Source organism: Pezoporus flaviventris, unplaced genomic scaffold, assembly GCF_033815535.1.
Source record: "Pezoporus flaviventris isolate CSIRO_AGI_PZ_B2104156 unplaced genomic scaffold, CSIRO_AGI_Pfla_v1 ptg000090l, whole genome shotgun sequence".
Classification (NCBI taxonomy): Eukaryota; Metazoa; Chordata; class Aves; order Psittaciformes; family Psittacidae; genus Pezoporus; species Pezoporus flaviventris.
This window is the reverse complement of record NW_026892638.1, coordinates 1,568,299-1,583,446: the sequence shown is the minus strand read 5'-3', so window position 1 is coordinate 1,583,446 and position 15,148 is coordinate 1,568,299. Positions and strand designations below refer to the sequence as shown.

The following is a 15,148-nucleotide window of genomic DNA, read 5'->3' as shown; positions in this document are numbered from 1 at the left end:
ATCTGTTCCAGGTTCACCCAAGCTCTCAAGGCTCTCTGGAATTTCAGATGTGTCCTGCTGTACACTATGTGTGCGCTCATCTGCAGAGTCGGCAGTCCAGCAACAGGCATACAAATAACACTCCGAATGTTAGTGGATTGTTTGCGGGGCTTTTTTTAAGAGGAGAAATTTAGGTGACAGTTCATTATGAGGAATGGACGAATTCTCCAAATTACTGTAAGCAACCAGGAGTTTCCTGATGGTGGGAGTAAAATAATTGTAATTATCTTCCTTGAATCCTACTTAGACTAATACCATTGCTTTCAATGGTATTAGCAAATAGTAAATTAGCAACATGAACAGTATTTAGTATGGTATCTTGTGTTTTTCTTGCGCAGAACTTCACAGTACCATTATGTAAACACTGCCGCTACATCTAGACGTTTATTTTTGAAATCGGCCTTTTGCACAAGTGCGTTTCTCTCATACTCTTCTAATTGGGAAATAATTAAGGCCAGGCCTCGCGTGCGCTGCTGTAGCACTCCCGTGCGCTGCTATGACGCTGTGAAGGCGTCGCGGGAGCGCAATGGAAGCGAGCTGCTGTGCGGCTCCGCGGCCGCGTGGAGGAGCCGCGCTCGGACCCCCGCGATGCCCGGGCCTCCCCCGCGGGGCTGCGGAGGGGCTGCCGCAGGGCTGCTTTGCGCGCTCCTCTCAGCTCGTCCGCCGCGCGGACCTGGGGCAGCGCAGCCGCCGGCGCCGCAGCCCCCTGCGCGCCGCTCCGCGTGGCTGTCCCGTCCCGTCCCGTCCCGTCCCGTGTGGTTATGTCGCTGTCTGCAAAGCGGAGCGCACCCCACTGCCCACTCGGAGCGCTCGCCTTGTGGCACGAGGAGCACGGACCGCGCACCTCGGCGCAAGGTCGCAGGGCTGGCCCGGCTACCCCCGCGGGGGCCCGTGCGGTGCGGGACAGCCGCTGCCGTGCTGTGCTGCAGCCCCCGGCGGGCCGGCGCGGGGTCACCTTTGCGCCTTCCCTGCCGCCGGCCGGGACAGCAAGTCCTGCGAGAGTGCCGGCCTCATCCTCCCGTCCCTCCCCTGCCTGTCACTCACCCGCTGTGTATAAATGCTCCTCCCGCCCCCCAGCACATATACCCCTTCTCCGCGCCGTCGCGGAGGCAGAGCTGCGGCCGGCGGTGCCCGCAGCAGTTGGTGGTGTGTGCGTGTCTTTCCGTCCCTCTTTCCTACCTCCCGCCCTTCTTCCGCGGCCCGCCTCCCGTCAGCAACACCGCCTCCGCCCCGCGCTGCGCGGCTTCTGGCAGAGCAGCCTGCCCGGCTGCCTCTCTGCACACCGCCGAGCGAGGCAGCCGCGCTCCCCTCCATGCGCGGTGCTGCGCGCCCTCGGAAGCACAGGGACTTTCGCACTTGCCCAGAAGCCGCTGCTGTAAGTCTGTGTCCGCGACCTGTTGTGCGTCGGATGAGGTGGGGATACGGGTGGGCAGTGCGGGTCCGCAGAGCGGCGGGTCCAGGCCGGGGCAGACGTGCGGGACAGAGCTGCCGCATGCTTTGGGAGGGCACCGCGTGGGTCGGCGCTGCTGCAGGGCGGCGAAGTCCCTGCGCCGGGAGCCGGGCTGCCCTGCGCGTCCCAGGCATAGCCGGAGTCCAGCGCTCCTCTGCTCTGCCCGCAGCGCCGAGCACCGTCGCCCTGGAATTCTGCAGGCAGCGGGCGGGTAAACGTCCGCGGTAGCTGTTGTGTCCGGTGCGCGGCTGTGCTCGGAAGCTGTCGGCTTCTATTAGGAAGTGTGCTGGCTTCCCCGGGAGGCTGCAGCTTCCTCCTCGGGGCCCCGGGAGGTCCGGAGCATCATCCCGCGCCGGGGAGAGGCAGGGCAGGGGAAAGTGCGAACGCCTCGCTGCTCCCGGAGCCGGCTGCTGGTCGCCCCGTGCTGGCACAGAAATTTTCGCACGTGGTTATTGCTCTGTAAAGGAGCTCGAATGCATTTTGACTTCTCGTACTATTTATTTATCAGGTTGGGAAGAAACCCAGCAAGTTTCTTTTCAGAGGCGGAGTTGTTCAGGCGTTGTGATGTGGCGAACTGGGGGGAATTTAGACTTGGGTTTCTTTGTCTGCGTGTGATGAGCAGTAGTGCGTTTCTAGCAGGGGCAGCGTGTTCTGCTTTCCGTATCGCTGCAGGTCCTAGGAAGCAACAGAGTTTGTGTTAGAGGACTTTAGGTAGGGTCAGGATTTGGCTTTGCAAAACTGATAGTATCGCTGCACATTTAGCAGTTGAAAGTGATGTTAGTTAAATCGACGGGACGTTTAGCAGATTTCCTCCCCTTCAGCAGTTTTCACTGATTCTAAACAAAAACGCAACCACCACCACCATGTAATTACAGAGTCGTATTAAAATGAGCCTACATCAGGGATGCGTCAGTAATTTAGAAATACTTATATTTTCATTTTATTTAAGCTGAGACCCGCATACTGCGGAGCTGTTAAGAAGTAGGGCAGGGAGTCTGTTATTTAGTCTTAAAGTAGTGTTTACTACTTGACTGCTGTGACAAGTAGCCTGTTGAAGTGTAATTATAAATCAAAGTCTTGGTTCAACCTCCATTCCTAGATAAAATCTATATCGGTAATTTTCTGACCACTTCTTGCCTTTTACATAAAAATATTACTATTTCTAAGGAAAAAAAATGCCTGAAGGGAATTAGACTCATTATTCAAGATGAACATTTGTTCACTGACTGTAAATTGCTCCACTGAAGTTTTTGAGGCTTGCATAATTTCCAATACCAAATAGAGAATTCAGAGATGTCGTTTATACATTTTAATATTCTTGCAAGATTCTGGGCTGAGCTAATTGCCAGAAACTGCATAAGGACATGTTTACAGAAACACTGACTGTTAGTGAATTATGATAATTGCTTCTAAGGGTGTTTGTTTGACTAGTCCATGTGTGAACTCATTTCAGCAACCACAGTGGAGGAAAAAGATGTATAGATATGTATCTTTGTTCAGTTTGGGGAAATATGTTAGCTTATCTTAAATGTGCACTGGCATACTTTGAATTCTTCTCAGTAGATGACATTGTGATGATAAAAGCAACGTTACTGAACAGTTAAGGACCAGCATATACGAAATCTGCAAGTGCTTTGTGAGAAAAGGTGTTGCTCTGTGAAAGACCAAATCTTTTATTTTAGTGTGGTGACAGGCTGAGCGCCCTATTCAGTAGCTGTTTGAGAGAGACTCTTACAGGGCTTTTTTGTTGGTTTTATTTTTTTTTTTACAGTGGTGTTTGTTACTATGGTTGTGAGTGGGATTGGGTAACACGCGGTGATCTGTTCCTCCCCTCTGCATGTAGTCGGTGGCTCATTAGCCTCCAATGTATGCATAACTGCAGGGTGGTTTTTTTTTTATGTTTGCTTCTATTTTGTTGTGGTTTTGGTCTCATTCTGAGTGATGCTGAGCCAGTGGCACTTGCAGGAATACAGAGCCCACTGAAAAATCTGAATGCCTGCACTGGCAGCCTCTGATGATGAACTTTACTGCCTTATTTCTGAACCCTGTGTGCATGATAAAAGAAGATTTTCAGTGTCCTCTGAATCCCCCCAATATGTGGGGAGAGAGGAACTGTGTTTTCATACAGATTCTGTTATGCCTAGACTGTTGTGTCTACTCATTCATTTACTCTGGGTGGAGAGCATGGGGGCAGTGAGCATCTTCAGATCGTGGTGACTCTGTTGTCGCTGATCAGCGGGTGTTTAGCTTCTGTCCTGCTCCCTGGCAAGGAAACCTTGCAAGGGTAGGTTCTCGAGGAAAGCCAGTCTGTAGAGAGCCACTGAATGCCATTTAAAATGGTAAAGTGACTGGAAAAGTTTGCTCTGTAAGTAAAGGGCTTCTCTTCCCATCTGTGTCTGAACTGTTTGTGTACCAGTTTTCAATCCGTGACCCTTCCTGCAATCCTTCAGTTCCAGCAGGTTTCAAAATGTATGTGGTCAGTGTAATCTTTTTGGCTATAGATTAAATGAGTAATTTTAGTCTGCGATTAGTACTCAGGATCCTTGAATACCATCTGAATCTTTATTTGCCAGACAGTACAATTGCATTAAAGGTAATTTATTTTTCCTTGTAAAAGGATTTGTGTTACGAAGACATGCCAGCCTCCTTAAGTTGTTCTGTGCTTAGTGTTAGTGCATTTAATAGGTTGGTCTGGGGAGCATTGGTAAGATACCATTCCAAACTTTTGCATGGTAGAGTGAGTTAGATACTCTAGCTGTGGCTCTGATGGGAAGTATTTCCTCTCTGTTTTGGAGGATTTTGGTTTCAGTACTGTATATTGAGCTGTGGTGTTTGTTCTTTTGAATCCCAGTTAATGATCTGAGAAGTCGTTTTTCAGGTTAAAGTAAATGGGCTATGGTAGTTTTACAGTAAGGTGTCTCTTTTTTCCTTAACTGATATTGGTTTGATGGGCTTTTTTGCTGTGACTGAAGGGAAAGGTATATAACAAGCTTGCTGTTGGATGTGACATTTCAACTGTTCTGTACATTAGAATACCGAGCAAGAAGGATGGTGCTGGCTATGCTGCAATTAATCTGCATGTATTGCATATTCCATACACAGAGATGGCCCATTCTGAAATGGATTCTGCTGCCCAAATTAATCCTGTACGATTTTGATTCTGTTGAGGTTCTGGTCATATGAATCTGGAAAAATACATTATTTATTAAAAAAAACCTGTTTTCTGAGGTTTTTAAAGCTCTTGGGTCATCTGGAGGCATGAAATGTGGGAATATTGTTGTACAGTTTTGCACTTATTAAACATGCTCAGGAATATGAAAATGTTGGAGTCTGTGAGAGAGGGAAGTATATCCACATTAAAACATCCACAAGTGGCCCCAGGTCATGCTCTGACTTTGAGCCTTGGGTGCTTCCCAGGTAGGCTTTGCCCTGTTCCTCATTTGAGAGTGCAGTAAAAGGAGCTCTGGGCATGTGAATATCATAGTCATTAGGGAATTTAGGTTCTCTACTTTTTCTTAAGGTTCCTTTGCAGTTTGGAGAGAGAGAAGTTGAAGTTATTACAGTAGTGGTCACAGCCACAACTTGCACTGGGCTCTGTATGCTTCGTCTCTTTATTATCTGCACTGTGACTTTTTGGCCATTAGCTTTATATGGTTGCCAGTATTCTTCCCTTTCCCTCTATGTCATACTGTATTGGCTTGACCCTTAATTAAATCTGGGAACTTGCTGCTGTAATCATACATAGACCTGTGTATCATGGCAGGTAACAGTAACATTCTACCTACAAGCAGGGACTGAACAGCATTGTTGTTTGTTAGGAATAGGGTAGGATAGGATGTGTCTTCTGGTTTATGCCTCCTCCAAACCTCAGAATGAACCAGCGGCTTGTGCTCTGAGTACCTGGCTCAAGGTAGCTTCAGAGGTGGTGCCTTGGCAACTTCAGTTGATAGTCAAAACACATTTTTCTTCTGACTCTGCCCATGTATGTGCTGTATTACTATAGCAGGTGGCTGCTGGCAGAGTTCAAAATGTAATCTCTAAAATTCACCCATCATATTTTTCTTGTGGTTTCACAAGTGTAAATTTATGGTTGTTGCTAGGTTTTTATTTTAAAGTTGCCTTTTTTTCTTTGTATGCTGTTGCATATGGAATCGTTACACCAAAGGGAAGCTTTCTAATGGGATTAGTAGGTTTTTGTTCTCCGTGCAGCTTTTGACATTCCTTAGGTATTCTGTCTGGTAGCTCTTCCTGCTATGATTCAGTACAGGAGAATGTTTCAAGCATGTGCATGTGTGTGTATGTAATGAATCAGCTGGTCTAGGCTGGGGAAGGGTGAGAAAATCAGTCCTGGTTCCTTTTCCTTCACCTCCAATTTACTTGCTTACTGTATGAAAGTTGGAGATCAGGTTTCCCAAGATAAACCTGCTGTTGGGCAACAAGTTTAGAGTATGTCATTTATGAAACTCATCTTACAAAAAAGTAAACACATGCCAAATGTAGATGTAATTCTCTGTAAACTCATCTAGAAATTAAGTTTTTTTTTTCCATCTTATAGTGCATAATAGTTACACTTTTTTGTATGTAATGAATTTAACTGGCTCATTAATCTTATTAATTTTTGGTTTACAGGTGTGAAAGAAAATGTCAGTCAGCATGCATGAAAATCGCAAATCTAGGGCCAGTACTGGCTCCATAAACATATACTTGTTCCACAAGTCGTCCTACGCTGATAGTGTCCTCACTCACCTGAACCTTCTGCGTCAGCAGCGTCTCTTTACAGATGTACTTCTCCACGCTGGGAATAGGTCATTCCCCTGCCACAGAGCCGTCCTGGCTGCTTGTAGCCGCTATTTTGAAGCAATGTTCAGTGGAGGACTGAAAGAGAGCCAGGACAGTGAAGTCAACTTTCATAACTCAATTCACCCAGAAGTCTTGGAGCTTCTTCTGGACTACGCATATTCCTCCAGGGTTATCATCAATGAGGAGAACGCAGAATCGCTGCTGGAGGCCGGTGACATGTTGGAGTTTCAGGACATTCGGGATGCTTGTGCAGAATTTCTGGAGAAAAACCTTCATCCCACCAACTGTCTTGGCATGCTGCTGCTGTCAGATGCTCACCAGTGCACCAAGCTGTATGAGCTCTCTTGGAGGATGTGCCTTAGCAACTTCCAGAGTATCAGTAAAAGTGAAGACTTCCTCCAGCTGCCAAAAGACATGGTAGTGCAGCTCCTTTCCAGTGAAGAATTAGAAACTGAAGATGAAAGGCTGGTATATGAATCAGCTATCAACTGGGTCAACTATGACCTGAGTAAGCGCCACTCTTACCTGCCAGAGTTATTGCAGACGGTGAGATTGGCCCTCTTGCCTGCCATATACCTTATGGAGAATGTGGCCATGGAAGAACTCATCACCAAGCAAAGGAAAAGCAAAGAGATTGTAGAAGAATCAATAAGATGCAAGTTAAAAATCCTGCAGAATGATGGAGTGGTTACTAGTTTGTGTGCCAGACCCCGCAAAACTGGCCATTCGCTTTTTCTTCTGGGTGGGCAAACCTTTATGTGTGACAAGCTGTACCTGGTGGACCAAAAGGCAAAGGAGATCATTCCAAAGGCTGACATACCAAGTCCACGGAAAGAGTTCAGTGCTTGTGCCATAGGCTGCAAAGTGTATATCACCGGGGGACGAGGGTCAGAAAATGGAGTCTCCAAAGACGTGTGGGTGTATGACACCCTTCACGAGGAGTGGTCAAAGGCTGCTCCCATGCTGGTAGCTAGGTTCGGGCATGGGTCTGCGGAACTCAAGCACTGTCTGTATGTAGTAGGAGGACACACTGCAGCAACTGGTTGCCTTCCAGCTTCCCCTTCAGTATCCTTGAAGCAAGTAGAACAGTACGACCCTGTGACCAACAAATGGACCATGGTTGCCCCACTGCGCGAGGGAGTGAGCAACGCAGCTGTAGTCAGTGCGAAGCTCAAGCTGTTTGCTTTCGGAGGTACCAGCGTTAGCCATGACAAGCTGCCCAAAGTTCAGTGCTACGATCAGTGTGAAAACAGATGGACAGTACCAGCCACCTGCCCACAGCCCTGGCGCTACACGGCTGCAGCTGTTCTGGGAAACCAGATTTTTATTATGGGTGGAGACACCGAATTCTCCGCGTGCTCCGCTTACAAATTCAACAGTGAGGCGTACCAGTGGACAAAGGTGGGAGATGTGACAGCCAAGCGAATGAGCTGCCACGCAGTGGCGTCTGGAAACAAGTTGTATGTGGTTGGAGGTTACTTTGGCATTCAGAGGTGCAAGACGCTGGACTGCTACGATCCCACGTTAGATGTATGGAACAGCATAACAACTGTGCCCTATTCGTTGATTCCCACGGCATTCGTCAGCACATGGAAACACCTCCCCTCATAATTGTGTGTGTGTCCCTATTACAAATTATCAGGTAAGAAATAGCACCTTTGAATTCCACTGTAATAATGCTTTTCACAAAGCTTTTCAGCAGCAGCTCTGAGGAGGGTGAGTATATTCAAAGCCAGTTTTGCAGCTGGAACAATTGAAATGCACACATTCATGGGCTGTTTTAAGCCAGGCAACATGTCTGACAAAGCCAGATGCTGAAGTAGTTTGTCACATACCTTGCACCCACTTCTTTTTATGTGGCCTTTTCTGAATGATTTGGATGTAAAGGACTGAGCAAAAATGACATTTTCAGCTTGTGGGGAAATGCAGGTAGTCTTTTGGAAATTGAGTCCTGCTCTGCTTTTAAATACTAAATATATGCTAAGCAAGTTTCAATATCATCTTCCTGGTGACAGAGGCTAGGTCACACTATATATCCAGTAACAGCAGCCAAAAAAAAAGATAATATAAATTCTGACCTGAAGCTTGATAGCAAATTCACTTGAATTTCCAGGCAGGCAGCATGCTTTCTCCATGCAGACAGCCTTTGGGGAAACTTGCTGTCTTATGAAAGGTGTTTTACAGGCACTTCAGGCCTGATTTTCCATCTCACCTAGACAGCATGGTTACACTAGCGTGAACTAAGGCTACATTTGGTTCATTGATACACTTTGAAATACATATATTTTTGAAATAGTTATGGTCATACATGTTGGACTACATACAGTGTCAGGAAGATGTATAATTAATAATGCTGGCTGAAATAATTACCCATCTATGGCACACACTGTTCCACAACAATTTAATTATACATAATGGGCCAAGCTCTTACCAGATGCAGCTTCAGCATTGTTATCTTCTCACAAGCAAGTCTGAATTTGGCCTTGCTTTTTTGGTTGTTGTGAATATCTGATTTTTAGGAGGAGGGGAGAAGAGGTTCATAAAAAAAAAACCACTGAAAAATCTGGGTACCTACACGTATGCTAGTATTTTTCAATCTGTTTTTTATAACTGCTCACTGTAACTTCAACTAATTTTTCCTTGTTTGTATCTTTTCTAGAGTTACATCACTTAAAATAAATTACTGACATTTTCCAGAACTATTAATCTGTGTATTTTGCAACAAATCTGGCAGACTCCTGTTAGATTTGTTTAGCTGTTTTCCCCCACACCCTCTTTGAAACTCCCGTACAGAATCACAGTTACCACCAGCCAACCAACCAAACACAGGGGCATGCTTAATCCTAAATATTCCATGCTCTGCGACTGGTAATTTATTTTTGGATTTGAACAGTCTATAGTGTTACCAGGAAAGGTGGGCAGTTTAGAAGAAACAGGGCAAATAAATACAGTGGTAGTAATTAGACAAGCTCTGCATTTGCACTTAAGTTACCTGGAACTCCATACTGATGCATGTTCTCCAGAAAATAGGAAGAACAGTTTGTGTGTAAGGACTTCCCTATCTTATTCCGTTTAGGTCTTTTGCAGCTGGAGACATTTGCCTCACTCTTGCAGTAAAGACAAAACCCAGATGTCTTTGAAGCAGTGAGATAGAAGTATATACCTAGAAATGTACGGTAGTCGTGAAATTCCTTTCTCTATGGTACATGAGGATTCATCTTGCAGTTGCCTTTCAGCAGACTGGAAGCTCTGATTGAGTAAAGAATACAAGGTTGGGCCTGTGCAAAGCAGCAGGTCAGCACAGAAAGGTGGTGTGAAGCTGGGCTGTGTTGTGCTGCTCCTCACTCAGGTGGCTGTTTGTCTTGAGGGCACTGCCCTCTCACCTCTCCTTACTTTGCTTTTTCCAGACTTACCCTTGGGGAGGAAGAGCTTTACCCAGGTCCTGGGAGTAATCACATCCCCAATAGCCAGCACATGAGAGCCCCCACGTGTGTGTGGTGGCTTCTTCCCTACCAGGGAACAACATCTTGATGATTTCAGTTAATTTCTGTCATTACTGACTTTCAGCAGTTCCCAGCATTCAGAGCAGCAGTATTGAATGCCCAGGATCACGTCTGTGCCAAGAAAAATATTGACTTACTCTTCTGAGACTGACTTAATTGTTCTGAGGTTTACAGGACATGAGAGGGAGTGTTCTATTTTGAAAAAAATATAACGGTGCAAAGAAACCTTTCCTTTGCTTAGCAGTGTCTTGTTAAAAGTCATTATTTTAGCTTCACTAGTGCACAAGATAACTGGCTGAACACAGCCCTAAACTGAAGTCTCTCCAATCCTGTGTGCTCATCCAATAAGTTTGGGTTTGGTTTTCTTTTTTCCCTACTGACTCCTGCTGCTCTGTCAGTGGGTGGGAGGGACAAAAAGGAAATTACTTCTGATTACCCTCTGTTTTCATGGGCTGTGTGGCCCCAGTCTGACAGCTTTTAGGAAGACTTCAGTCTGCTTTGTCTTGTTCCTCAAACTCGGGACTTTTGAGTAGGTTGGGGGATTTCTCCCCCCCCCCCCCCCCCCCCCGACTTTGGAACTGTTTATATTTTTTCTTTTTTAAGTTCATTCCATGACAGGAAACATTGTTTTGGCTTCAGTGTTGATAGTCTGTTTCAGTGGGAAGAACAGCATGCTGTGCTGAAAAATGTCTAGAAAAGACTAATCAACTCTAAGTGCAGAGACCTTTTTCTCAGACATAATGGAAATAGTGTGTTTCAAGCCCACAGTTGCAAAGAGGCTTGATGCTCTGCACTATTACGTAGGCTGTGGTGTTTCCTCTGAGTGCTCCCTGTTGCTCTTAGGCATCACAGCTTGAGAGATGTAGTATGTTCAAATGAACTGTGAGTTCACTAGAGTTCTTTTGTGTTGCAATGATGGAGGGTTTGCCTCCTAAAATTCTGGCAGTGCTGTCAGAAATGACGAGCTGATGATGGTTTGGAAGCTGGCATTTTAATACAGCTTCATGGTGGAAAAGCAGAGTGCAGTCTTATCATCCAAAGGCTGAATTTCTCATTGAATAATCAATTTTTATAAAGGACTCTAGGATGGAATTACTGATGCATGGTACATTGCTATGTGAAAAGAAATGAGGCAGACTTCTGCTCTAATGAATAGTAGATATGTTTTAAGTAAGGGGATTATACGACCCTTTCTATATTGTGAATAAATTCAATTCAGAATTCTTCACAGTGAATGGAAGCATTGGGGTGAGACACCTTCACCTCCCCTTCTGCTTAGCTCCAGCAAGGTTTGCTTTGGCCCAGGGATAGAAAACACTCCTTGCACTAAGTGTTCATGTAGGTTTTTATGGAAGAGAAGCTGCGCAAGGTTATGTTTGCTTAAATACACAAACCTTTAAGATATTGGGGGAACATAGAAATGTTGAAGTATGCAGGATGCAGAGCACATCACAGAACTGTATTGGGCCAGCTTGATTTAGGTTTCAAATGACTGAATTTATAGCAAAAAATATTAAAGTACTTCTGTGTCAGTAGGGTGGTTTGCAGAATAAGGCTAGTTGAATAATAAAGGCAGAATCTGACTCTAAATAATTGCGCTCTTGGCTGGCTTATTTATCAGAAGTTGGCTATTGCACAGGAAAACTTGGGGGGGGGGGGGGGGTGGTTGGCTGGGAGGGTGGTGTTTGGGGAGGGAGGCGGGTAAGCCCATCAACTGGATTGTATCCTAAGCCTAGCTTTTAGATTGTCTTTGACATCTAACACAAACCTTATGGTACATTGTCTCAGCAAACCCTTTAAAGTCTTCTGTCTTCTCTCTCCCCCTCCTCTTCCCATGCTTTTAGTTTACTCCTCTATTTGGAGAAGAGAATTGGAACCTCAGATCTGGAGAAATGGTTTTAATGAAGAAAGATCGTTCAGCATCTCTTGTGTTTGAAGAAAATCATCTGCACCTTGTAAATTATCTAATCTACACATGAAGGAATGGGAGAAAAAAAACTGTCTTCAGTGCTTCAGCGCATAGCTTAAATATGAATGGACAAACCTATGATCAAGTCCTTGTGCTGATAATTGTGGATTAATGCCAATATTAATCAGTCCTTCAAAGGAGAAAAAGAAGAGACAAACTTCTCTGAGCTGTGCAACACACAGCACTTGATTTCCATGGACTCCACTATTTGTATGTGAAATTTGAAATGGTTGTCACCTCTCTTTGTGGTGATTTGAAGTGCCAGCCCCAGTTGCGGGGGAAACAGGCCAGGTCTGAAACAGCGAGATGCCTCTGTGAATGAAGATACAGTGGTATTGCTGCTGAACTCTGCTAATCAGAGCATGCTTGTCTGTGGGCAGCGCCTACAGCATCTCTTAGATCCTGCATTGCATTGTCCTGTGTGCAGTGAGTGATCTTCTGCTTGATAAGGAGCAGCCCAATGGTGAAATGTTCTTGCAAGAGTGGGGAAAAAAAACTACATCCCCCAAATGCTCCTTGTCCTTTTCCTCCCTGTATTTATAAGTAGTTCAAACTGTCCCATTCCTGTTATATTACTTGTTGTAGATATAGTTATTTATTGTTCAGTGCTTGCATGCTGAAACAATGCCTGCAATTGTCTTCATGTTGCAAGGGCTTGTGTGAATTGTTGTATGTTTTGCACATTTTGTGATCGCTGACTTGCTCTGCTGCACAAAGAAAGAAAACTATTGGGTAACAGTTGGAGGTGGGAGGGAGGGGTGGCTTCCCAGTCAGAAATGGAAGGATTACAAGGCAGGATCTTAAATTACACATGTACTAGAGGAAGAAGCCATGGAGGTCACTTTCTCAGGCCACCAGCTCCCCAGGTTGCATGTAGTGTGACTTGTAGATGGTGTCCTTGCTACATTTCATTTGTTGGTCATGCCTTTCATTTTCTAATCTGGAAATAGCCAAAATCTCTTGCAGGTCTCTCTTTGTGCAGCTTCTTGATTGCAACACAAATACTGTGGAAGAGCTTCTGGATACCAAGCCCATATGAAGTCATTGTCCAAAGTTATTTATTTATTTATTGGGTTGGAGAAGGGGTACCTACAATATAGCCAGATTGACCTGAGTGAGTGGAATATGGTGATTCAAGAATAAAAACAAAAAAAAAACCTCAAGCTAGGTTAGTGATGAAGTCTTAAAAAAAAAAAAAAGAAAAGAAAAAGAAAAGAAGAGAGCAGCAATTTTGCACTGACTGGCTTGCCTCGTGCATCTGGATTTCAGATGATCATCTGAGCAACCAGGTGTGAAAGACCCAAGTGCTCAAGCAAAATACTTATGGGGATAGAAAATGAATGTTAAACCTCTTAATCTTAAAAATAGCCCTCAGATTCTGCTGCCTTTTATTTTTCTTAGTCAGGTGTGTCTTTAAACACTTGGTTGCTCAAAAGCATCAGCTACAATTGTGAGAAACCAAACTTTGATTTTTAAATAAATATCTTACCAGTCTCATCTTGAGACAGAGATGAAGCTACTCTTTTTATTCTGGATTTAAGAAGCTTATGTTTCACAGGTGCTTTCTTTGCCTGATCCTGTCATGAAGCTTGTATTGTGTTGTGTTTTTTCCTAAGTGTTTCTGGAGCCCAACTTAACTGGCACATTCAGTTCCATGGTTGGTGTGTACTGCAGTGTAAGTAAACAGCCGCATGCATGCATGCAAAACAAAAATAGTCACATTGGTGATGCTTTCCTTTGTGTAACAGTGATGTAGCTGTATTTGTGAAAGCTTTGTCATCTGAAAGTGTTTACACTGGTCACTGGAAGTTTCTCTGTGCTGCCTTACATTTGACTTGCTGTTTGGAGTAGACTCTTACATTTCAGAAATAGGTTATTTGGAATTCTGTGAATACTGAAAGAACATTGATTAATTAGCAAAGGCATTAGCAGTTTTTTAAAGGGTGAGGCCCACCTAGATGTGAACAGTTATAGTTCCTCTGGTTAAACTGATTTCTTGAAATGGTAGATTAAAGAAGTGTTTAAACCCACAGCCTTTTCTTCCACCTTCCCCTATGCCTCCCCTGCCCCAGTGTTGGTTCTTTACTCTTAGATGGCTTTTAAGCAATAGGAAAACATCTTAGATAGGGTAGGTCTCCTTTCTATATCCCTGCACTTGCACAGGTTGCCCCATTGAAGCAAGCAGCCTTGAGCTGGTGTTGCCTTTCATCTTGTGGATCACTCCTGGGTGTGCAAGGGAGCCATAAAATCAGACTTCCTGTGCTTTTCACATCCTCTCCCCAGGTGCTAGTGCCTGCGCAAGGTACAAGGAAGCAAAGAACTGGGTGCCCAGGGGCCCCCTTATTCAAACAAGGGCAGATAGGCTTGAGACTTGTTTTTTTCCTAGAGTCCAGATGTGAAGCTGCCCTGCATCGAACCACTTAGGTTATGAAATCTGTTTTGTAGCGCCGTGCAACTTCCGAAGCGGGATGGATTTTCTGCAGCTGTTTCCAACGCTGTGGTCTGCTTTCAAGTTCTTGATTAATTCCTGTGTGTAGGCTGAAGGAAGCTGAAGTCGGGGTGGGCCTCTGGCTCTGCAGGGAATGCGCTAGGCTCTTGCTCTTTGAATTGATGTGAGAATCCTGGCTAGCTACTTGACCATTCCAGTCTTGCAAAACAGCCCACACTTTGAAGCAAATGCAGTGCACAGTGGAGTGCACACAAAAACCCTGGTATAAGACAGGAAGGTTCCTCTTATTTTGTGGGGTCGTTGCTGTAGAAACATATAACAAAGGGCAGCCTTCCTCTTCTGGTATAATTGTGCAGCCCCTTTTCTCAAAGTCTGACACCTGTCTGAATAAGAGTGATTAGAGCAGAATAATGTTCCCTTTCCTCGCTATTGAAAATGTGGTTCATGTGCTAAAAGAAAACTCTGCAAGTGAAGAAGTAAACTTGTCTAGGTTGTGTCTTTTTGTTTGCTACTACATCTTAAGGTTTTGTAAAACTTGCCTTTTTTTTTTTTTCACAATGTGAAACTGAAGGTCAATAAATTATTAGAGATTTTCTCTCCATGGAACATTTATTTCAAGTGTTGTCTCTTCCCCCCCCTGCCTCCACAGCCTGAAATGCTTTGAAACCCTTATAATGTCCTTTTCATGTTCTCTTAATAAAAGCACATTGACAACATGCAGTTTACTGCTTTGGTTTAAGCTTCTGCTTCAGTTGCACTTCCCTCCTCTTTGTTCTGTTCTGCTGCTGTTATTATGATTGCTATCTCCAAGTTCAGAGCCTCAACACATTTAAGAACAGGAAATGCAAGTTCCTTGGTGCTTGCAGTATAGTTTAGCTAGTGCCTGATACGACTTGGAAGCAGAATTAGGCATCTCTAATCATTCCTAATTATTTTCA

General features: G+C 44.8%; 1 protein-coding gene across 1 annotated transcript; it reads left to right on the top strand.

Annotated features, from left to right (window-relative positions):
• The first annotated feature begins 1,137 nt into the window (after positions 1-1,137).
• On the top strand, positions 1,138-14,926 carry ENC1 (ectodermal-neural cortex 1). The gene is made up of 3 exons (XM_061475717.1): positions 1,138-1,414; positions 6,119-7,931; positions 11,637-14,926. Exon 2 carries the CDS (start codon positions 6,131-6,133, stop codon positions 7,898-7,900), a length of 1,770 nt encoding a protein of 589 aa, XP_061331701.1. The 5' UTR covers positions 1,138-1,414; positions 6,119-6,130; the 3' UTR covers positions 7,901-7,931; positions 11,637-14,926.
• The last annotated feature ends 222 nt before the right edge of the window (positions 14,927-15,148 follow it).

What these genes read in the sequence shown, in the direction of transcription:
- ENC1 (XM_061475717.1), top strand. Translation starts at nt 6,131, where the DNA reads ATGTCAGTCAGCATGCATGAAAATCGCAAATCTAGGGCCAGTACTGGC.